Source organism: Rhipicephalus sanguineus, chromosome 3 (genome assembly GCF_013339695.2).
Source record: "Rhipicephalus sanguineus isolate Rsan-2018 chromosome 3, BIME_Rsan_1.4, whole genome shotgun sequence".
NCBI lineage: Eukaryota > Metazoa > Arthropoda > Arachnida > Ixodida > Ixodidae > Rhipicephalus > Rhipicephalus sanguineus.
The window spans coordinates 155,668,794-155,692,765 of NC_051178.1; the positions used below are offsets into that span (position 1 = coordinate 155,668,794).

Consider the following 23,972-nt stretch of genomic DNA (forward strand, 5'->3'; position numbering starts at 1 on the left):
GCGATTTTGTCTACGGAGGATGGAGGAGCGCCTTCCACTTATGTGTAGGGATCAAAAACACCTTTATCATAGTTGCCTACATCTTGTTCGTTCTTGCCATGTCTTGTGTGGACCATAACTCGTTCCTGTGCTGCACCCACAGGCTCCTTCCGACAATGGATCAAAGATCACCTGCTACATGCTCGAGTACGACCAGGTAGGCATTGATAAGTCCAGATTGCTCCTTGTGCTTGTATTTTCGATGGAGGCGAAAATGTTTGAGGCCCGTGTGCTTAGATTTAGGTGCATGTTAAAGAACCCCAGGTGGTCTAAAATGTCCGGAGCCCTCCACTACGGCATCCCTCATAATCGTATCGTGGTTTTGGGACGTTAAACCCCAGATATTATTATGCTCCTTGTGCTTACGTGCTGTATGTAGTTGGATATGCCTGCTTGAACCTTGGGAAGCCTAGTTAATAGACTCTGCTCTAAAGAGACACCATCTGTGTCATTCGAACTCTGCCTCCTATGTTGGCACCTAATGTGCTTCCCTCCCGTTTATTTTTTTGTCTGACGTTCTTTGCATAAAATCAACTGCTTCCTTCTTTTTTGTGTGTGTGTGTGAGAATGCTTATCAAATCACTAAGGCTATAGAGCTTAGTGACATAGCACAGGGTGAATTACGCTTGTGTTTTAGTGCACTGGTGGAATTATGAAATACCCTATAAAGAAGCAATCCTGCACTTCATTGCTAGAATACATGGTGCAAGATAGGCATTGGGACCAGGCAAAGCAAATCAATTTGATATGGGAATGTCTTCTGAAGGGCAATCTCTTCAGCTAATCAAATTTTTCAGGTTAGCTAGTTCGCTTAAAACATTTTTTTATATGTAATCTGTAGCAGTAACGTGTTGGTGGTCGCTACTCTGCACAGTTTGTTATGCACTCGCATGAAACCATGATTGATGCAAAGGCCACTTACCTTGCTTGTTTAAAGCTGTTCAGCAAAGCAACAAGCGACTGCTTTGATTAGTTAAGATTTAGTTCACATCATCCTTCATGACAAAAATGTGTAGCATGGACTGTCCTTTTTTTTTTCCCCTGTCTGCATTTTTGTCTGAGTTGTCACATTATAGTGAGGCACAAATCTGTCTTGCAGTGTGGTTGTCAAGTGTTCGTGCAGGGGCGTCTATTATCTGTTTCCGCAAAAATGGCTGATGCCCGCTGTGTCACATTTTCAGGGTAACGATGGCCAATTCGTGCCAGTGTTCACGGGGCTGCAGAAGCAGTTCAAGGTGTCCAAGCTGGCTGCCTCAACTGTCTACAGTTTCCGTTTGGCTGCAACCAATGCAGTGGGCACCAGGCAAGTGCCATCACTCAAAGCTTGTTTTTCAGGAATCGTAGACTTGCTTGTGGTATGAGAGGGGAAGTGGAAGGGGGATACAGAGAATAACTATTACTTCTTTCATCTGTTTAGCCCCATTACTCATGTTTCTGCCCTTGAAACTCTGCCTTACACTTTCTGGAATAGCAGCATCTTTACGGAGCAATGTCACATCTAGTCTGAAGTAGCCTAGGCACATTTGAAAGGGAATTTTTTACATGTAATTCAAAGCCTGTGGGTTCAAATCCCACGGACGGAAAGGTTTTTTTTTTTCGTCCACTTAAATTCATTTCAATTTAAGTCATAATTACTACACTATAGTTAACAATTGATGTCTCCTGTGCTTTCCTTGGCCTAATTATCTATTGAATTCGTTTGGTTGTGTCTAATCAAGGCACATTTGTGATGCTTGTCTGGCACTTCAGTAACAGTTCCCTGGGATATGTGAGCAAAAACTTCGTATCTAGCTATGCCATCATCCACTTCAAGGCACTGAACGGGAGGTATTCCTCAAGCAGTTACTGATAGTTACAGTTGTAGCTTTTGCAACCTACGTACATTATTCCATTAAACTGAAGCACTATACAATAACAATTCAAATTTGTCATGGAACTCGTGACCTGTCAGCTTGCGTGGCCAACTGTACGTATCAGATGATCCGCTTATGTACTCTATCTTGTGGCTCTTCTGTACCCAGTGTGCTGTGTAGGCAGATTTTAGTCTTCTACGTAACGTTTGACGAGTGTTTCTCTGTCCTTAGCCCATGGAGTGGTGTGAGCCGATTCACGACGTGTGGTGCCGCTCCTCCAGCCCCAGAACCACCAAAGGTGCTGCAAGTGACTTGCTCCACGGCGACACTAGAGTGGAATGCCCGGCCCTGTGATGACTCCTACACCCTTTCCATAGAGCAGGAAGGATCGGTGAGTCTGCTTTGCCAATCTCAGCAAATCTACCCTTATTCTCGCGAGATTAGCATCCTCTTTTTAGATGTCTCTGTAATGTGCTTTGAAGTGTATGTTTACCTGTATTATTGATGAGATCAGCGTTGATGAATGGTGGTTTATAAAAGCGATGTAGCATTGAGCTGAAAGAATTGCTACATCATACTGGATTTGCTGTGGTATCTTCACTGTCTGGCTTCTATTAAGGTATTATAGCATGTTCCCTTAAATTTGAACTTTGGTCGCTACCTTATGCATTGGGATTTATCGTGCTAGCATCATTGTTTGTACACGTTTCTAAGTTATACTTCATGAAGCTCTGATATTGCACCATCTGCCTTAGGCAACTGTTTTGCATGAAAAAGAGAACGTCATGTATGTACATTATATGATTGCTGATTCTCTTGCTGTTCTAGCTTTAATAATATTGAACTGGGTGAACAAGTGGTAAGGCTTTTTAAAAGAGTATAAATACTGCAATAATGTTGAGTGTAAGATTGAGTGCCAGTGTAGTGGATTCCATGTACTTATTTGCAATGCAATTTCTTTTCTCACTGCAGCAACATGGCTTCTTGCCAGTTTACAATGGGTCTGACACCAAGTTCACCTGTACACGTCTTGTCCGTAAGACCGAATACAGGTTTCGGGTGAGTTTTCAAGCTATTTTTCTCGCTTTAGTGACTGAGCAGGGGTGGGTGAAAGCGTCGAGGACAAGCTAAAAGCGGTACTCTACCAACAAAGTCGATGTGCATGACAGGATCAGTGTGAACTAAACTGGAATGAGAGCTAAGGTCACTTTTCAGCGTACTTCACTCGGTATTCCACTCCATGTCTCGCTCGTCTTTAGTTTTAAGTGTCAGCCTGCTTTTTGAGTTAGTTTCATGTAAGCGCAATTGGGGTGTGTCCATGCAGTTGTCACAAGCTCATTCACTTCGCAGTCTTATTGCTCTCAAGTTTCCCTAGGTGTACTGTTATGCAGTCTCGGACAGACCTTCTTTAACCGAATCGCTAAGACTAGTTTAATGATGGTTGATTGCTGCAGGATCCCTTGTTTTACTGCGTTGTTTGTGTGCACGAGATAGTGAAAAGAATGAGTGACTGCACAGTTCCAGCCATTATAGGAAAAACAGATGCACAGTTGTTTCTTTTTATTTATTTGTCTCTCCTGTGAGAAATGTGTGCATAAATCAACATTGTAAACAGCACATCACCTTCTCCTAAGTCTCCTTCCCTTGCCGTCTTCGCACCCAGCACCTGGAGTACCATGTCAGGCGAACAGCCAGGCAAACATCTCCAGCTTCATTAAAATGTTTATCTCTCTCTCTCTCTTCGCACAGCTGGTTGCCCACAATGAAGAGGGTTCAAGCGGGCCGAGCCGTGTTGGAAACCTTCAAACTCTGGCCGATCGCCCGGGAAGGCCATCCCGCCCCTCTGCTAAGGGGCGCGTCCACAGCAATCACTTCGTTGCAGCTTGGGGTGAGAAACTCCCCTTCCCAACACTTCCCATGCAAGCTTAAACTGCCATTTTGCCTTATTGTTGAAGAAAGGTGCATTGCGCTCTAACAGTGTTCGAAGCCAGATCAACCATGTAAGTTTTCAGAGTGGGAAGCTCTGAAATTAAGATGCAGCGCAATCCTCGTATGTTGAAAGTCACCCAGTTGCACCATCGCAGCTGCCGCAATTTTCAATGTTTTCGTAAAGCTTGACTGGACAGGTGCTTAAGCAATGCTTAATGCTAGGTACAGCTGGTGTCAAAAGTTGAGACCGCTAGATCTGAGAAAACTGAATTTCCCAGCAATTTGTAACTTTTCATTCGAAATGCACGGTACATGTTAGTGCATTTTAGAACAGGCTTCAAGGCTGCCTGCTGAAATAGTGGGAATACTCAACTTTTTGTTGTCTCGTGGTCCTTAGACGTTTGACACTGACTGTAGTTGATTTAATACGCACTGAAACCTCATTAAATGCAACTACAAGGCCTTGTAAAATGTGTTGTCTGCTGCAACAATGCGTACACGCAGATATCCAATGGAGGCTTTCGAGCGGGTAATGGCTACACATGAGTAGGATGTCATGTTGGAACAATAAATCGATTTCATGTGCATTCTAGGTATTCATTCATGTCTGACTTGAATCTTGCACTTTTGTGTTCTAGATGCACCTAAGGATGATGGTGGTGCGCCTGTCACTCAGTATTGCTTGCAGATGGATTCTGGAAAAGGTGCGTTTTCATCTCCCAAGCCCTTAAAAATTGAAAAATGGTCATTGTGAGATGTTCAATTATATACAAATGAAATCGCTTGCTTACAAATCAGATGCAGAATTGCATATAAGTGTAGGGCTGCTCTGAAATTTGGTTTTGATCAGCTTCACCTTTTTTTTCTTTGTATGACAGCTACAGATCAATGGCAAATCATTCGCATTACCCGAGATTTTATCAAAGCACTATGTTCTCTGCCTGAATTAAGCTGTGCACTCTTTTAACCAAGTTCTCATCAGTCCTTTTTTAACCATACGTACACTCAAACCTCATTATAACAAAGTCACATCTGCCACGAAAATAACTTCGTTATATCCGAAAAATTCGTTATAAACGTTTACTTTGAACACTGTAGCTATGACAAGACTATTTTTTCATTTACTTCGTTATAACTGATAATTCGTTATATCCGTGTTCGTTATATCGAGGTTTGAGTGTATAACAAGCAAAAGTTTTCTTTCTCGACTGGAACTTGCCTCAACTGTACTCTCCTTGTACAGGATTTGATGCAGTGTACACTGGCTCGGAACGGGAGGCAACGTGTTCTGGCTTGGAACCTGGTTCCTCGTACAGGCTCAGAGTGAACTGCACAAACTGTGGAGGCACCAGCGATGTAAGTGCGAGTGATTTCCCAAATGTAGTAGCGTTGTTTTCACTCTGCTGCATCACAAGTACAGGTTAGAAAAGGCCTAGAGAGCTCCTAAGTTATGGTAGAGTGCATGCATTCACCATTTCCTTGATTGATTGAAGAAGTGAAATCGAAATTAGAAATAACACACTTCTCCTTTCGTACTTTAGACATATGTGGCAGTCTTAGATCTGTAGAGCATTGTGCTTTTGGGCCAGTGCTACGTGTGGAATCTAATCAATGCAGTAAGCTGCAACAGTGTTCCTTTTTTTCCCTTTTTTTGTCAAGGTTTCTTTTTCTGAATAAGTGTTCCAGTAGGGATTGGAGTCATGCTAATCTTTCGATTACTTTAGGGATCTAGTTTCTGATCCTTTGAAGTGCAGGGCTTTTAATAAGTATTCTTTTGTTGATGTGCACATAAAAGAACAAACTCTTCCACCACTGTTTCAGTTTTCGGAGGTGTCTACTGTTGTAACAACGGCCCTGTGCCCTGGAATGTGCGACCCTCCTCGACTCCACGGGAAACCCAAAGCCATTTCGGCGCACCTGCGATGGGGTCAGCATTTTCTTTGCACTTCACTAACCTGCTGGCATGTGTTTATCAGATCTCAATGTGCACTTATGGTGAGCCTGTTCAATATGTATAGCTCAGTACTGTACATCTTGCGGCTTTCTTTCTCAGCCTCTTGCATGCACAGTAGTAAATATTCTTATACAAACAGTCTGCTGTATTATTATTGCTGTGCAAACTCGAGTATACTTTTAGGGCTGCACTAAGACAGGGACAAAGTAAGATGCACAAAAAAAGTAAACGGGAGTTTGAAAACAAAACGTCTACGCGCTGCAAGTGTGTAAAAAAATTCACAGCATATCCTCGGGTGAATGATGAAGAGCTTGGGCGAAGCTCCTGAAGCAATCATGGTTACACCGCGAAATCTTCAGTGGTTTCGCCCAGCAGTAATCATAGCGGTAGCCCAGTACATCATCAAAGACGTGACAAACACTGTATATATTTATGCAAGAAATTTTATTAATCGTAAGTGGTAGCTAGACGTGGCTTCCGTTCCCCCTTCATTATAACGGCTTTGTCGTCGGTGAAGTGATGGATCGGTGATGGGTCGTAGTGGGATGTTTGCAAAGATGAAGTACAGTAAAACCTCGTTAATTCAAAGTCACTGGGACTGTGAAAACTTTCGAATTAAGCGGGTTTTCGAATTAACGAAACATACAAAAAGCGGGATGCAAGGAACTTTGAATTACTGAAAGTAATCAGAGGTGGTCGTTTGGCCTTCTAGTTTGCGGCTCCAAGGGTTGTTTTCCAGCAATACCCGGTCCCATTTTTGCCGCAAACCCGCGAAAACGGCGGGCCTCGCTGCTGTCAGCGCAAAAAAAAAAAAAAGAAAGAAAAAAAAGGAAGTCTCGTGGTCAGCTGAAATGCGTGCCTGCGGAAAAAACTGCGTGCTTCTCTGCAGCACAGTGGTGACACGCGGGCAGCATGTCACCTGCTCCTCGCAGCGTCAGCGCGTCATGATGCGACCATTCGCCCATTCTTTCTGGTAAAATAAAGAATATGATAATGGCCAGTGTGACGGAATCCGCGATCTGTTCTGGCTGGAAAACATGATCATTGAAGTTTTCGAACTGAGTTTTCGAAGTAGGCGTTACAGGCTAGAACTCCGCCAGCAGTGCAAGTGCGCAAATTGCCGGAGCAACCGCCAGTCGGAGGTTTGCATACATCATGAATTCCGTCAGGTCGTCCTTTATTGTCTTTTCTTTTCCAAAAAAGAATGGGTAAATCATGACGTGCTGACGTTGTGAGAAGCATGTGACATGCTGCCCGCGTGTCACTGCTGTGTTGCAGTGAAGCACGTCATATTTTCCGCAGGCGCACGTTGTAGCTGACCATGAGACCGCGTTTTTTTTTCTTTATTACTTTTTTTTTGCGCTAGCACCAGCGAGGCTGGGTTGCTTCAACTGTCACTCATTAATATCGCTACACTGCATTGCCCTGTGGCTCCTAATGGCCGTCGCTTCCGCGGAGTTGCGGCGAAATCGGGATCGGGAATCGGCACAAGGCACCCAAAGTTTTCGAATTAACCGGGCTGGCGCTGACCGCCGCTTCAAAATATCCACTCAAATTTACATTGCAAAATACGGGACCGCAGAAACCCTTCGAATTAAGCGGGATTTCGAAATAACCGAGTTCGAATTAATGAGGTTTTACTGTAGTGGGCAGTTTGCAAAGGATCGGTGATGGGTCGTAGTATACTGCCGGTTACGCCTTACGCCGGGCAAGGTTAGACTAAGAGGAGCTTCGCCCCTAAAACTATTCTCGGTTGCCATGGTTACCCCTGACCCTCACAGTAGTAGCAGCAGGTGGTGCACAGTGTGGTGTGACGGGTGCTTTGGCTAATGCACTGATGGGAGAAGCGTGATTGTAGGTGCAGCCTCTTCGAATGTATGTTCAAGCTTGTTCAACTGAAATATTCACTATACAGAAATTCATTTTACTGAAAGACTTTTGCACACTAATGCATAGGAAAACTGCGGGGTGTTTTTGAAAAGTTCGTTATTCTGTAGTATTCATTAAACCAATGTTCGTACTACTGAGATTTTGCTGTACTTAGTTGCTGTGGGTCTGTATAAAGAGCAAAAACAAAAAGGAATGTAATACATGGGGTTCATAATGCACTGGTTTGTGCACTTGTGCAGGAGCAGCGTCATCAACGGGTGGTGCTGCCGTGACGGCGTACGAGCTCCAGGTTTCCGAGGAGGATGATAGCCAGTCACGAGTGGCTTACCGAGGCCCTGACATGGACTGCACGGTGGCAGGCCTCTCGCCAGGCCGTACCTATCTGTTCCGTGTGCGGGCAGTCAACTCGGTCGGGGTGAGTAGCACACGTTCGGCTTTTTTTTAGGCACCGTCTAAATGCATAACCATCCCTGCAGTTTTTTCCACCATCCCTGTTGGCTTTGAACTGCGCTTAGGGGTGGACATTTACCAACTTGCCTTACCTTCACCTTGCTTTGCTGAACAAGCTCTCATAGAATCTCAGTTTTTAAGGCTGATTTGTAAAGAAGAAACAGTTATGATTATTAATTAATGATTCATATTTTTGGGGGACCCTTTGAATGAAACATTTTCTACACATTCACTTGTAGATAAAATGAGGACATGCTTCTTGATAGTGTCAGGGAACTGTAGTGTCGTTCAAGTTAGGTGTCAAGATCGAAAGAAATCTTTCTTCATTTGTGTAACTTTATCTTCTGAAACCTATTTTCAGGCGGTTCTTTTTTTTTAAGTACTTAAGCTTCCTTCTCACATAGCAAAGCATGCAGTTTTAGTAGGCTTGGGCGAATAGTAAATTTTAGGTTCGAAGCGAATAGTGATTCGGTCGAATAATTTCTAATCGAATTCGAATCGTATACATCACATATTATAAAGAAAAGTGAGCATATTTGTCATGACCCAACTAACCTGCACAACATATTTTAAAATTGAAACAAGGCATGTGCAAATGTCATTCTTATTAGTTCAAAGGGAAGTGGAAGCAACTTTGAATAGTAGCAGGATTTGACTTTCGGTACAATGCAAGTGATAACCTGTAAAAACGTTATGCTTTCATATTTACTATACTTAGTGCATATAAGCCGGTATAACAAGCTTTTAGATGTAAAAAATGATTAATCGATGTGAAGGTAATATGTTCATTTAACCTTGAAGTGCAGTTAAATGTGCAGCTTCGTGGCAGTGCAGATTTCCCCTGGATAAGTGTATTCACGGTATAGCACCTGCGCTTCAGTGAAGCCACCTTTACAGGGTGTTTCATGCTATTTTTATATGTCTATTCGTTCATTTCGAATACTTCGAAATTTCGGATAATTTAAATTCGTGTTGAAGCGAATTCGAATACTGTAATACAGTAGAACCCCGCTGTTACGTTCCTCACTGCTGCGTTTTCCCGGCTGTTACGTCGTTTTCCACCGGTCCCGGCATAGCTCCCATAGGATACAATGTATTGGGAACCCCGCTGTTACGTCGTAACTGTCGGACCGTTCCCGTATGATACGTCGCGAAGTGCGCCCGGAGCCGACCGAGTGACTACCAAAGAGAGCGGCCATGGCGCATTTTCACGCAGCTTGGCCTCGTTTGACCGTAATATTAGCCGCATTAGAGGCGCAAGCAACAGAATCTTTCAATTGATGCAAACAAAAGCATGGCCTTCGAGATTCAAATTGCAAAGATGGCGTCTATGACGTAACTGCTCGCGAAAGCAAGGCCTTCGAGGTTGGCATTTACTATTGACAAAAGCATAGCCTCTGAGATTTGCATTGCACAAACATGGCGTGTATGACATAATTGCTTGCGAAAGCAAGGCCTTCGAGATTGGCATTCACTTCTGCCATCGCGTTGGCGTAGACTCATCATCATCGTTATTTGTCGGAGAACGGGAGGAGGTCGAGCTGGTTGGAGCTCGCATGGTCGTGCGTGCGGTTCGCGGTCGGACTCGCCGCGCCGGTCGTGATTGCGTGTGCTTAGTTTTTTCATGCCTACAGCTGTTGGTGTTAAAAAAATCACATACGTTGATTACATTTCTGTGGATAAGGCCGTCCTAAGCTCCGCGTTTCTATCCATCGACTAGATCGCGGCTGAGCGCGCCAATTTTCGTGCTGCTCGTAAGAATTGAAATAAAATTCTGTACCACTAAATATTTTGCCGTTTTTCCTGTTTTTCGGCTCTTACGTTTCCAGTCTCTTACGTTTATTTCCCAAGGTCCCTTCAAAAACGTATCAACGGGGTTCTACTGTATTCGTTCGAATATTCGAAGTGCTCAAATATTCGCACAAGCCTAAATTTTGGCATTTTCCCAGCAACTGGAATTTGTGCTCTGAATTGTTCTCGGGAGGTGGAGGGTGTACATATCTGTCATGAATGTTCTGGCTTGGCTCAACCTCAGTCATCGGTGCTGAAATTGGATGAGCTCACGCCATCTTCACGCTTACTACTTCTGCATTTTTTCCACAAAAATTGCTCTTGAGGCACTCTATTTACGAGACACAATGCCTTTGAGGCACGTCCGTGCGCAATAACGATGCTGTGATCGAAACGGTCGCTCGGCAATCTTTTGTGGCACGGGAGGGCCGCTTCAAGGCGAAACAGCAACAGCAACACAGATCCATGATTTATGCTTCACTTACATAGATGGTGCTAGGCACCTACAAACTGTGTGTGCGCACAAGAATTTGAGCTTGAAAGGGCCCCTAAACCACCCAGCGGTCGAAATTTAGTTGAGGTGAGGAAGTTGTGCTCGAGTTTACAACGAACACGTAGCTGTGAGAATTTTTCGAAACGGTGCCGTAATAGCGGAGTTACACGCGTTTGATGATCAAAACGCGACGATCGCTTCTTTCCCTCTTGCCTACGCTACCCTCTTCCAAAACTGCTTTGCTCTCCTCGCTGAGCCAGCTGAATGCCCCTCCTCATCTCGCGTGGCATACGTCACCGCTGACGCGCTGTCGAGACAGCGTCTACTTCCGGTTGCCGCGACTCCGGCGACTCCGACGCTCCAGCTCGCCGTCAACTCTGTGTGATCTGTGTGGTATCTGGGTGCACTGTTCGTTGACTAACCGCCGTTGCTGCCGTGCCGGCCCGTGCCCCTACGAATCGTGCTGGTATGGACCCTGTGTTGCGCGCACGCCTTCAAAGGATCGCCAACGTGATGGGACCCGTACGGGGACACGCCGTGCCAGACCACCTCGGCTCGAGATGAGTTCACGGAGCTCATCAAACCGCAAGGCGTGGATGTGTAATTACGCTATCGACTTGGCGGTTGCGTTTTAGTCTGTCCGGCATTAAAGAAAGCGTCGCGTAAAACCAAATAAAATGTCCCCAAGCTGGCGCCAGGTCAAGTGGCACCAGCTATGGAGGATTAGAAACAACTAACAAACGCGTAATCTATGTCCTCCGAGCATTCGGAAGCGCCCTTCTCGACTCGCTAAGCCTGCAGCATCGATTATTTGAGTATGGCTCTCCAAAACGGGGCTGAATCGGTACGAATACTTTGCTGTCGAAGCTTAAGGACATGAATCTAAAGTAAATGGAAGCATCAGTTCGGAGCTTACACGCTACAGAGCACACGGCGGCCACTTGATAGATTCGAGGTGGACGACAACCGCTTTTGGCACTGTGGCCATGTTTTTCGGAGGCTTGCCGGCGTAGCTTGCCGTGCAAGTTGGACTGCTGTCGCGCGTGCGGCGACGGCCGAGGTTCTGCGGCACCGCGCCGTTGCGGCAGGCTTGCCACTAGCGTGAGCGGGCCCTTACAGGCCGCAGATGTCGATTCGCAAGCGGCAACACGACCAAGATCAGCAAGGTGCGCGCAACCAGCTGTTTGCAGAGTAACCGGAAGTTGTCGGTTGTCGTTCGGCCAATCGCAAGCATCGAAAGTGATAACGTCATCGAGTTTCACTGGTGATGTCACACATGTCAGTGGCGGGAATGGCGGGGACCGGAAAGGAGAAGCTATTGTTTTTTCGAAATTGTGGCGCGCCCGCGACCTGTAGCGCTGCGGCGTGTGGCATCGTTGATCGCGACGGCATTCTGCACGCGATGCGCTTGTTTACTTGAAATGTTTGGGAAAATGTCGGAGGGGGTTTAGGGGCCCTTGAATTGTGTCGATCTATTTGATTAATTTGAATAGGTGCAGTGGCAGTAGAGTTAAATGGCCACCCGTGCAAATTGTAGTAGTCCCGTATTTACACGATTGTAAGCAGACTCGAATGTAGGTTGACCCCCCAAATAGCACGGTGAAAAGAAAGATGGCGTCTGAGCGCATTTCATAAAGGAAATTTAGTTACGTAGTCGCTGGACTGACCACACGTTGACAGACTTCATAGTTGGAATCACCACCCGTCCTGTCATGCAATTCTCTGTCTGTCCTCGTAAAAAGTAGCGCTGGAATTGTAAGTACGAGTGTGTCATCGACTAGCCCCGCTACATGTTTTGTAATGTCAAGACGCGAATTTTGGTGTGCAAAGGTGGCTTCACGGCAGTGCTTTACAGCTCTGCAGGGAAGCTAGCTTCGTAGCAGTATGCGGGATCACTGTTTTTTTTTTTTTTAATTTACGCGAATCGTTGCTAAGAGTGCGGGTTACATGCGAGAAAATACGTTATATGTTACAGGTAAAGCCGGGAACGGAAACAACGTCGTAACTATGCCACAGCATCCCCGATTTCTCGTTTGTCCCGTCGTAACTAGCACTACAAATTTCTCCCCCCCCCCCCAACTTCGGATTTCAAGTTTAGGTAAAATAGGTCGACCTACAATCGTGTAAATATGGTAATTGTTAACCGAAAGTGTGAACGTACAGAGATTACAGGCGTAGTCGTCCGGTCTTCTTCTGCCATCTTTGTTTGTTCGTGCTTTCCATCAACTGGCACTCACTCCTGTTCATACTTTTGTTCACTCACCGGCACTCTCTAGTTCATGCTTGTGTAATGATGGCGGGGTTAATGTGAGACCGTGCCCGTGAGCGAGTAGAACGCCCTCCTATGCAATGTAACGTTTAATTTTGCCCGTTTGCCAAGGCGGGGCCCTGGTCGGAGCCACTGCATGCACAGAGCGGAGCGGGTGCTCCGGATCCACCTGCAAACCTGGCAGTCCAAGTGAAGGGCTCGACCTGCGCTGCTGTCTCGTGGGACGAAGCAGTCTGTCACGGAGCTCCGGTCTCTGAGTACCAGCTTGAGTGTCGTCGCACCGGCAGTGAAGAGGATGCTGCCTACGTGCAAGTGTATGCCGGACGTAACACCCACTACGAAGCACGCAGCCTCGAGCCAGCCTCCGCTTACTGCTTCCGTGTCATGGTGAGTTGTTCTGCTTTTGTTTTGCTAGAACTCGGCTGTCTTGAATTTTGACAGCAGTGGATGCATTCCGATAGCGAATACTGCAGGATATGTTTGTGTTCCGGGACCTCGGCACACAAACAATACAGAACTAGTGAAATTATTATGGAGCCCTGCAGAGTCTAATACCCAGGTAGTGTTACGGCAGACATGAGGTGACTTTGTAGCACCAAAGCAGGGGCAGGAACTTGAAGAGGGAAGAAACTTGAGAAGTTAGGAACCACACAGTGTGCGAAGGAACAAAAAATTATCGGAGTAACTCTGAGAAATAGAAAAACAGCAGAATCTATCAGAAAACACGTGTGGCCAATTCCTAGTTCCTAAGAGAAAAGAATGGACCTGTGCAGGTCACCTCGTGGGAAGGACAGATAACAGATGGTCAGTCAGAGTGATGGAATGGATACCAAGAGATGGGAGGCACAGCTGAGCACAGCAAAGGGCTAGGTGAAGCAGTCAAAATTAAGAAAGTTGCAGGTATAAAATGGAATTAGCTCACGGAGGATAGGGTGGGTTGGAGATCATTGGCAGGGGCCTTCCTCCTGCAGAAAACATGAAATAGGCTGACGGTAATGATGGTGACAGTGAAGACTACGTACTAGAAGCTGGAACATTATCGAGATTGTTGTTTCGCTCGGCTGTGCGTGCTACAGTCTCATTGTCTCGTGCTTGGCCGTGCAGGCCTGCAGCAGCGCCGGCTCGAGCACCTTCTCCGAACCGATAGAGTGCAGCACGCCTGCCGGTGTCCCTGGACCTGTGGGGTCTATGACATGTGTCCGGGGGCCCACCAGCCTTGAAGTGTCCTGGTCTGCGCCTGCGTGCCACGGTGCTGAAATCACCCACTATCTGGTCGAAGTGTGCGAAGGACCACCGGTACACAGTCAGGCACAGGCAGCATCCAGCCAAGCAGCGTCATCATCTGTGACGCACACCACCGAGGGCACCCAAATTCTGCTCGTAGACTTGCAGCCGGAAACCAATTACAGGTAGGAAACAGTCTCTTTCATTAAGTAGTGTTGCCCTAGGGCACCATTGCTTACAGAACTGGGGAGCTCTTCGTGAAGAACTTTTTTTAAGTTCAAGAAGCATATTGACGAGCTAGTGTTTTGTATACGTACCACTTCAATAACTTCAATCATTCTTGTAGTCACCCCCCTGTGTAACTTTCAGCGCACTTGCTGGGACGAAAGGAAAGAGAAAACGCTTAAAGCGTGTGACAAATCTCTGTAACTTTGCTTGTACTTGACGGATTCTAAAAATTTTTGCAGCAGTTGATTCGTGAGGTAGTAGTATACTTCGATAGTGAGGTCATTTGATGATTAGTTGGAAAAGTGTTGTAGGGCCCCTTTAAAACAACGTGCGACCAGAGGTTATCCATGTCTTCTTTTTGATTCAGTGGCCTCCTTGATCAAACAGGCACAGGACAGTTGCAGTTCTGTGCCTTTCATTCTACCTCATCCAAAAGTGTGTGCTCGTTAAATCATGTGCCAAGAGGTTATAGAACCAGTGTTGCTGTTTTGCCTGTTGCAGGGTCCGGGTGCAGGCTGTAAACGCAATCGGCGCAGGCCCCCTGAGCAACCCTGCATTGCGCACGAGCACGCAGGCCCTGCCACCACCCTCACCGACCCTTGAGTGCCTCTCGGCTGGGCACAACAGCCTGCGGCTGCGCTGGATTGACCACCCAACAGCGCGAGATGTGCTCCAGTACACTCTCGACATGGAGGTCAAGCCTGGCATGTGAGTTGTGCCAGTTTCATTTTGCTTCAGCATTGCTTCAGAACTGGGCAAGTAGGATTGACACAGGCCATACAATCTGAGCAGAGTTGGTTCAGGTCTGGCACATACTCTACGTGCAATTTATTTTATTTTTGTAGGCAGGAAAGTCAGCTTTGACAAATCTATTTCATCTTGTAAAATTTAATAGCACACAGCTGCAGAACAGATCAAGAATTTGATCTTTTTGTCTAGTAAGTTTTGTTGCAGCCTTAAACATTGCTCAACTCCAAAAGTACTTCAATTGCAGAAATAGTCAAATATTTCACATTAAGCGTATCTGGCAAACGCTCATACACTGATAAATTCAAACATCTGCAACGAAACTCTCTGAAAGATTATGGATCTCAGATATATTCTGATGCTGATGCTGCTTGTCTTTGATGATACTGGAGATAAAAAGAACCTGTGGGCTGTAAACGTTTGACAGAGAAAATCAGTTCCTGAAGGGGACGCTTGAGTTAAACGTCCTCTTTCGATGAAGGAATAACAGATGAAACTCAAGCTGACAGTGGTGTACTACTTCCTTTTGCAGCTTTGCGATGTTATACCAGGGACCCAGCCACTCGTACAAAGCTCTGCGGCTGCAGGAGAACCAGACTTATCGGTTCCGTGTCCGTGCTTCGAGCGATGCTGGAGAGGGGCCCTACACGGAACCGTACTCCTTCACCACCAGCCGTGCTGCGCCACCTGCCGTCAAAGGTGAGTACTAACGTCACCAGCAACAGTTAGTCTAAACTCAGCTTTAAAGGGACACTAAAGAGAAAACAATTTTTCTCGTATTAGTAAATTAGAATTTCACAATACCGAGAGCACCACTTTTATCGCGCAAGTGAGAAAACGTGCAAAAATAATTACAGGTGGCGATGCCGCCTTGGAGTTCATGCACCAGCTCGCCGTGACGTCGTAGATTTTGATGCCATCTGCTACTGCCTAGGTAACTGTTTATCGGTAAAAATTGTTTACACTGTGTTCTAAGAGACCCAAAGTCTTAGCATACCAAGTTTCAGAAAATTTCATTGAACCGATGTGGCCAGAATATGTAAAAAGACTGAAATTCATCATGTCATGGTGATGTTCACGCGCTGAAGTATTGATGCGAAATTCAAAAGTGAAATTTTTCAACTTCATTTCTCTTCTCGTACTTAACCTACGATGGCGAAATTAATGACAATAGAGTTCTGCAAGAAGAACTTATCTGTCTAAACTGATTTAATGTTTCACTTTAGTGTCCCTTTAACAAAACCAGTTTTACAGAGTTACACATTTGGATAAAATTGCCTTGTGCACGCGTTCCTTGCAGCACCACGTGCCAGTCCGTTGGGTGAGAGCAGCTGCTTGCTGGAGTGGCAGCCAGTGAAGCCCGTGGGCGACGACCCCATCAGCTACGTGGTGCAGCTGCAGCACTCGGGCAGCTCCGAATTCTCTGTGGCAAGTGCTCCCTTCCTGGCCATACCTGTGTGACGTTAGTTTTTGACGACACATTGGTGCCATTCGCAAGAGCAGCTAACGAGGCTTAGCATGCGTGCCCTTTTGCAAGTTCTCTACATCTGTAGATGCCCTTGAGTATCGAACCATTCAAGTGGAGCTGACAATAGCAGGCTGAACTGGCTCGTTGGGCTAATGTTCATGTGTATCTGTTACACCCATGTAAACTTTATCTAGTTGAGCTTAGTCTGCGTGACAGCACAGGCCTGAAATGACTCAGCTTGAACCTTTTGCGAGATGCATGTAAATACGGAAAGGCATTCAGCTGCTTTAAGATGGCAACAAAAGACGCCGAGTGTATTTAACTGTTTTTCATTGTCAAGGATGGTTGCTTTGGTCTCTACTGAGCACAAGCTTATGTCAGTGCTGTTGAGTTGAGACTTGCTCTGTTCGAACCTGGTTCACGTAAGGGAAAGCTATGCTGAGTCATTTAGCAGGGATGCTACAACGTACGTGTACCTTGCCCCATGACTGTCCTGCAGGTGTATCGCGGACGGGACACCAGCTGCACCCTGAGCAACCTTGTGCCACGGGGTGCCTTCCACTGGGCCCGTGTGGCAGCGGTGCGCCACTGCCCACAGAGCCCCGAGCCCCTGTGTGGCCCGTACGGTCCTGCCACCTCCTTCCAGCTAAGTGCCCCCTCTGCGACCACCTCCGAGCCGGCCAGCGAGTCTGCCACTGCTGCAGCCCGTTGCACGACCTGGGCCCTCGGAGACCAGCAGTGGGCAGGGCTCCTGGTTGGTGTCTTCACCCTGGTAGCTGTCCTGGTGGCTGTGCTGCTTCAAGAGCTGGTATCCTGGACGCAATGACCAGCACAGGTAGGCACTCCAATTGTAATTGCTACTTTTTTTTAAGTGCGTAGGGGCCCTGCATGTCGTCCATCCATTGTCTCATGTCGCATGGTCACGCAGTGGTAAATACAGACCTAAAACAAAGCCAGCAGCGCTCAAATCCAGTGCAAAATAAAGGAACGTCTGAAATATTATAAAATTACAGAAATAGCTAACAATTAATCGTAATAATTTACCTAAAATAGCAAAAAATTAGAGCTGCTCGAATAGCAAAAATTCTGGGTGCAAAGCGAATTCGAATATTGAAGTGTGAGTGTGAATCGAATCGAATATTTTTCGAATATTTCTCGAATATTTCTACGATATTTTTCGAATATTTCTGGGATATTTCTAGAATATTTCTAGAATATTTTTCTAATATTTCGAAGCAAAATTGCAGAAAAAATACAGAGGATTCCTAAGCATATTCTTATGAGATAGCAACATGAAAGTGTTTCTTTTCGCTAGGTTGATAAAGGACTGGTGGCGTGGTATTTTATAGTTGTCTTATCAAGAATGAGGCAATGTAGAGGCCAAATTCTATTTATGTACATGATTTGGGGCAACCAAAGTGTTGCCGACAACTAGGGGTGTGCGAATATTCGAAATTTCGAATATTTTTCAAATAGTGTTTGCTATTCGATTCGATTCGCACTGGAATTTTTACTATTCGAACTATTCGAACTTCCCAAAAACAAATACAGTCAACGCCCGATTGAAAGTGACCCCTTCAGATTTTCAATATGCTTCACCTCATTACACTTGAAAGGCAAAGCTGCCTTTCAAGCTCCATTACCGTCGAACTTAGCCAAGACACAGTCAACGTCCGATTAAAAGTGGTCCCTAGATTTTCAATATGCTTCACCTCATCACACCCCGGAATTGCGGCAAAGCTGCCTTTCACACTCTGCTACGGTCGCAAATGTATTAACTCGAGAAAACGCTGGTTCCAACATGGAGACGAAAGATGTGGCAGAGGTGGGGGCTCAATTAATGCTGTTTTAGACCTGAAATTTGGGCAGGAAGTCCGAAAAATTGGAAGCCGAAGCTTCTTAGCATCCAAAATTTCAGATGTTTTTATATATCGACGTCTACGAGGCAGATTTGGAACTCCGGACTTCAAGGGCGCACACCCTTGTCCGCCACATCAGTTGGGCTTCCACAGAAGTTGAAAGAGGAGGAGGGGCTGAGGAAATGGCATCTTTGCCTATCACGTGTAAAGTGTTGTTGGCAACACTTTGGTTGCACCAAATCATGTACATAAATACAATTCGGCCTCTACATTGCCTCATTCTTGATAAGACAACTATGAAACACCACCCCGCCAGTGCTTCATCAACCTAGCGAAAAGAAACACTTTCATGTTGCTATCTCATAAGAATATGCTAAGGAATCCTGTCTAACTTTTTTTTATGCAATTTAGCTTCGAAGTATTCGAAAAATATTTGATTTGATTCGCACTCACACTTCAATATTCGAATTCGCTTCGCCCCAAAAATCTTGCTATTCGCACAGCTCTACCGACAACACTTTACACATGATAGGCAAAGATGCCATTTCCTCAGCCTCTCCTCCTCTTTCAACTGCTGTGGAAACCCAACTGATGTGGTGGACAAGGGTGTGCTCCCTTCAAGTCCGGAGTTCCAAATCTGCCTCGTAGACGTCAATATATAAGAACATCTGAAATTTTGGATGCTAAAAAACTTCGGCGTCCGATTTTTTCGGACTTCCTGCCAAAATTTCAGGCCCAAAACAGCATTAACTGAGCCCCCAACTCTGCCACATCTTTCATCTCCGTGTTGGAACCAGCGTTTTCTTGAGTTCATACATTTAAGACCGTAGCGGAGCTTGAAAGGCAGCTTTGCCGCAATAGGGTGGTGTTATGAGGTGAAGCATATCGAAAATCCAGACAACTTTTAATTGGGCGTTGACTGTGTCTTGGCAATGTTCGACCATAACGGAGCTTGAAAGGCAGCTTTGCCGCAATACCGGGGTGTGATGAGGTGAAGCATATTGAAAATCTAGGGACCACTTTCAATGGGATGTTGTGTCTTGGCAAAGTTCGACCGTAACGGAGCTTGAAAGGCAGCTTTGCCGCAATACCAGGGTGTGATGAGGTGAAGCATATTGAAAATTTAGGGACTACTTCCAATCGGACAATGACTGTCTTGGCAAAGTTCGACCGTAACTGAGCTTGAAAGGCAGCTTTGCCGCGATACCGGGGTGTGATGAGGTGCAGCATATTGAAAATCTAGGGACCACTTTCAATCGGACGTTGACTGTATTTGTTTTTGGGAAGTTCGAATAGTTCGAATAGTAAAATTCTAGTGCGAATCGAATCGAATAGCAAACACTATTCGAAAAATATTCGAAATTTTGAATATTCGCACACCCCTACAAGAAATGCTTCTGAAACATCCGGCTGAAACGTGCACTGTGCCAGAGAGGGCGCCACCGCCTTGGCAAGTGTGTGGTTGCCTACACTAGAACTACATGAAGACCTACTAGAACCTGCTAGATCTAGAACAGTATAACCTCATTACAACAGACCTTTATAGTGAAGGGGATTTTGGTCTGTTGTAAAGGGAGTATGTGAAATCCAACTACCGTTACAACAGACTTTAATGTAAACAATGAATGGGTCTGTTATAACCAGAGCGAATTACGAGTCACAAACGCAGTCAAGGAACGGATTTATTCTTAATGGGGGACACAGCTTTTTTACTGCGGAAAACAAAAAAATTAGAGCTGTGTGAATAGCAAAATTTTGGGTGCGAAGCGAATTTGAATATTAAGTTTGAGTGCGAATCAAATCGAATATTTCTCGAATATTTTTCTAATACTTCGAAGCAAAATTGCAGAAAAAAAAGTTGGAGAGGATTCCTAAGCATATTCTTATGAGATGCCAACATGCATAGAGTTTCTTACAATAATACCTAGAGGGGAATCTGGCGCTAGTGTCTACGTGGGCTCCTTGAGCGGCGCTTCAACCACCATGGGAATGATAAGTACAGGCTTTGGATTTGCTTCGGATGGGTTAGGTTCTTGAGATTCGCAACGCTTGTTTGCCGACTGTAAAACAAAGTGATATGAAGTTATTTCGAATTAAAACTTGCTTCATTTTTTCGTACATAAAACTTACTGCAAAAAGTTTGCGTAACCGTGAGATGGAACTGAAATCTGGACAAATTCAACCATCAGGGTATGCATTGCTCTGCAATTGTGTTCCAGATTTGACATCACAATATAATGAATTATTTTCTTAACAACACTTGAAACAAACGCGCTTGTCTTTCCCTCGAAAGTACGCATTTTCTATTTATGGAAATAACAGTAGCATATTGAATGAGAAACACTTAATGTATCATCTGCTGCAATGCTAGGTGCGTCTGTCCAAGTGGTCTGCCCCCAACGCATTTCTCGTTTTGTTGTGAAGTGAAGTCAAAGGAGCGTGGCGGAGCGTCTTCTTACCTTCGCCGTCGTTTTGCAGTCGATTTGAAAGATTTTTGACAAGTAGCGCTTATCACAAAACGTGAACTCTATGCAATTTCCTGCACTGGCATGGGACGCTGGGAGATCATGGGAGCGCAGTGGTGAGTGCACGACGCTTTGCTAAAACTGTCATATGCAACCTGTAAAGCTACAACATCGCAGCAAACCAAGAGATCTAGCGGTCTTCAGCTTTTTTTGAACAACAAAGGCACTGCTTGAGTGCTTTGCAGCGCACCCCACTACCCAGGCCTCGCGAAGAACGAAACTGAAACTGTAGAAAAAGATCTGTAGACAATTCGCTAGTTAACGCAATCCAATCCGAAGCCTGTACTTCCCATCATTCCCATGGTGGTTGAACGATCGCAGCGCCAGTTTCCTCTCTAGGGTATTGTATGAAACTCTATGCAACATGCAAGAGTTTCTTTTCGCTATGTTGATGAAGCACTGGTGGGGTGGTGTTTCATAGTTGTCTTATCAAGAATGAGGCAATGTAGAGGCCGAATTGTATTTATGTACATGATTTGGTGCAACCAAAGTGTTGCCGGCAGCCCTTTACATGTGATAGGCAAAGATGCCATTTCCTCAGCCTGTCCTCCTCTTTCAACTTCTGTGGAAGCCCAACTGATGAGGCGGACAAAAGTGTGCTCCCTTCAAGTCCACATTTCAAAATCTGCCTCGTAGACATCGATATATGAACATCTGAAATTTTGGATGCTAAAAAGCTTCGGCTTCCGATTTTTTGGACTTCCTGCCCAAATTTTAGGTCCAAAACAACATTAATTGAGCCCCCACCTCTGCCACATCTTTCATCTCCATGTTGGAACCACCATTTTCTTGAGTTAATACAGTTGCTACCGTAGCGGAGCTTGAAAGGCAGCTTTGCCGCAATACGGGGGTGTGATGAGGTGAAGCATATTGAAAATCTAGGGACCCCTTCCAATCGAACGTTAACTGTGTCTTGGCTAAGTTCGACGGTAATGGAGCTTGAAAGGCAGCTTTGCCTTTCAAGTGTAATGAGGTGAAGCATATTGAAAATCTGAAGGGGTCACTTTCAATCGGATGTTGACTGTATTTGTCTTTGGGAAGTTCGAATTGTTCGAATAGTAAAATTCCAGTGCGAATTGAATCGAATAGCAATCACTATAAGAAAAATATTCGAAATTTCGAACATCTGCTCACCCCTAAAAAAAATCTATTTTCTGAAAGTCACATTTAAGTTCATATTTGAAGAAAAACAGCGCTCAAAAAGACGAAGACAAAAAAGAGAGGGAACACACGCAGTGCTGCACTCACAACTCTGTGTTCCTTCTCTTTTTTGTCTTTGTCTTTTTGAGTGTTGTTTTCTTCAAGTATGAACAAGCACCAACTAACCCAACTTGCCATCTTGTTACTACATAGAAGGGCTGTAAAAAATTTGTTGTGCCTGCCGAGGTGGCGAAAATTAATGCAGAAATCGCAAAAAAAAAGTGTTTTTCAAAAAGTTATAGCCCTGCAACGGCGCAACGGGGTGCCGCCATTCTGGGCTCGTTGGAAAGAGCCTTTCCCCGTATTCAAATTCCCCGCTTCAGCTAGCTCCTCCATTCAGAAACAAGCGTACAAAAAGCAAACATTTGCTGTTCGTTTCGAGGCCTCCAATTGGCTGCTTCTGCCACGTTGCTCCAGCACGTCTCGCCATTGGACCGATGCTCGCTCCGAGAGAGCATCGTCTGCTGCTTGTGCGTCACAAGGTCACGGCTGTCAAAAATCGCGCTACTTAGTGTCGCGTTCTGTGTTCACGGGCCGATGATCATTTAGGGTGTAAGTACACTTTACTTTGGCAACTTCAAGCGGAAGCTCAGTCGTCAGATTACGATATCGGGCTGCACTCGTCACGAACATAGCAGATGCCTGTCTCGGACCGACTGTAATAGTGTCGACTCGTCGGACCCCCAGTTAGAGGTTCTGCTCAACAGCACTTCGGACCTCGCGACAAAGACCACCCGGAGACAACTCTTTGTACACGCGATCGAGCATGACGTACTTTGAAACATCGGGCACCGCGGCCACGCACATAGCAGCCGAGCTTTCTGCTTGAAGTCGTGGCTAGGCCTAACTATGCTCACGGCACCCACGTACGAGACGAATCCGAACTTTGCGGGCAAGAACATCACACTAGGGGACATGCGAAAGCGATGAAGCCGCAATGTGCTCCGTCGCAAGCAACGAATCACATCGCCCGCTGACTCCTCGGAACCGCGGATGGGCAATTTGCGTTTCGGCAGCATACGCCCCGGCCAAGCTCACCGTGCAGTGACCGCTCGGAGAAGCGGTGGCAGCAGCTAGCAATTTTGCTCGTCGGCGCCCCAAAACGCAAGACCAAGCACGCTGTGCGCCGATTTTTTGTCGCCGTGGCTAGACATAACTGATCATTGACAGACCGGAGATTGGCAGCCTTTGTTCTTAAATCGGCACATCAATATCCGGCGCACTGTTCCCGTCCCGAAAGTATGCCAATCGATGTTTGAAGTCGGAAGTTATTGAATTTGGAATGTCTGTGGTAGAAAAGTCCATTGTAAAGGGGTCCTGACCACCTTGCTGGCCTCACATTTTAGTCAATTATATCCGAATGTCCGTTGTACCAGAATCTATTGTAAACGAATCTCATTCAATAGAACAGATGGGGAGGTTGGCATAACGCCGCCAATTGGTCTGTAATATCCGAATGTCTGTTGTAAGCAGATCCGTTGTAACGAGGTTATACTGTACACGAAGGCCTACTCAAGAACAACATTACCACAGTATTTAGCATGGGATTTAGAACTACACCAGACCTGCCATGGTGTTCTAGCGGTTATGGTGCTCGACTGCTGACCCGAAGGTCGCGAGATTAAATCCCGGCCGTGGCGGCTGCATTTTCGATGGAGGCGAAAATGCTTCAGGCCCGTGTACTTGGATTTAGGTGCACATTAAAGAACCGTAGGTGGTCATAATTTCCGGAGCCCTCCACTACGGCGTCCCTCATAATCATATTGTGTAGGCTTGTGTGAATAGTAAAAGAGGTGTTCAAATGAAAAGGTACAAAACGACACTGTGGGTATAAATGAAGAAGTTATTCAATGTATATACTGTGTGCCTGATCACAACGATCCCATTGATGAACGAGCCAAAGGATTCCTTGTTCCCAGAATTCCTGTGGCCGGGACGAGACCCTGTCCTTCGCAGCGTCCTTGAGTTCATTGTCCAAGTTGAAGCGCTTCCCTTTCAGGTGTTTATTCAGGGCACCAAAGACGTGGAAATCCCAGGCGATGTATGGCGGCCG

The 23,972-nt window shown here is 45.7% G+C and overlaps 1 protein-coding gene across 4 annotated transcripts in view; it reads left to right on the top strand.

Annotated features, from left to right (window-relative positions):
* Positions 1–23,972, top strand: part of LOC119387528 (fibronectin type-III domain-containing protein 3A) — a 75,717-nt gene that overhangs the window by 42,988 nt on the left and 8,757 nt on the right. For all 4 annotated transcript variants that reach the window (XM_037654941.2, XM_037654942.2, XM_037654945.2 and 1 more), the window contains 15 exons: positions 143–196; positions 1,221–1,342; positions 2,124–2,283; positions 2,865–2,951; positions 3,642–3,780; positions 4,460–4,525; positions 5,065–5,177; positions 5,643–5,748; positions 7,905–8,080; positions 12,780–13,055; positions 13,773–14,077; positions 14,622–14,828; positions 15,400–15,566; positions 16,168–16,295; positions 16,835–17,170. In XM_037654941.2, coding sequence (XP_037510869.1) covers positions 143–196; positions 1,221–1,342; positions 2,124–2,283; positions 2,865–2,951; positions 3,642–3,780; positions 4,460–4,525; positions 5,065–5,177; positions 5,643–5,748; positions 7,905–8,080; positions 12,780–13,055; positions 13,773–14,077; positions 14,622–14,828; positions 15,400–15,566; positions 16,168–16,295; positions 16,835–17,161 — 2,433 coding nt within the window. In that variant the 3' untranslated portion in view covers positions 17,162–17,170. The remainder of the gene's footprint in view (positions 1–142; positions 197–1,220; positions 1,343–2,123; positions 2,284–2,864; positions 2,952–3,641; positions 3,781–4,459; positions 4,526–5,064; positions 5,178–5,642; positions 5,749–7,904; positions 8,081–12,779; positions 13,056–13,772; positions 14,078–14,621; positions 14,829–15,399; positions 15,567–16,167; positions 16,296–16,834; positions 17,171–23,972) is intronic.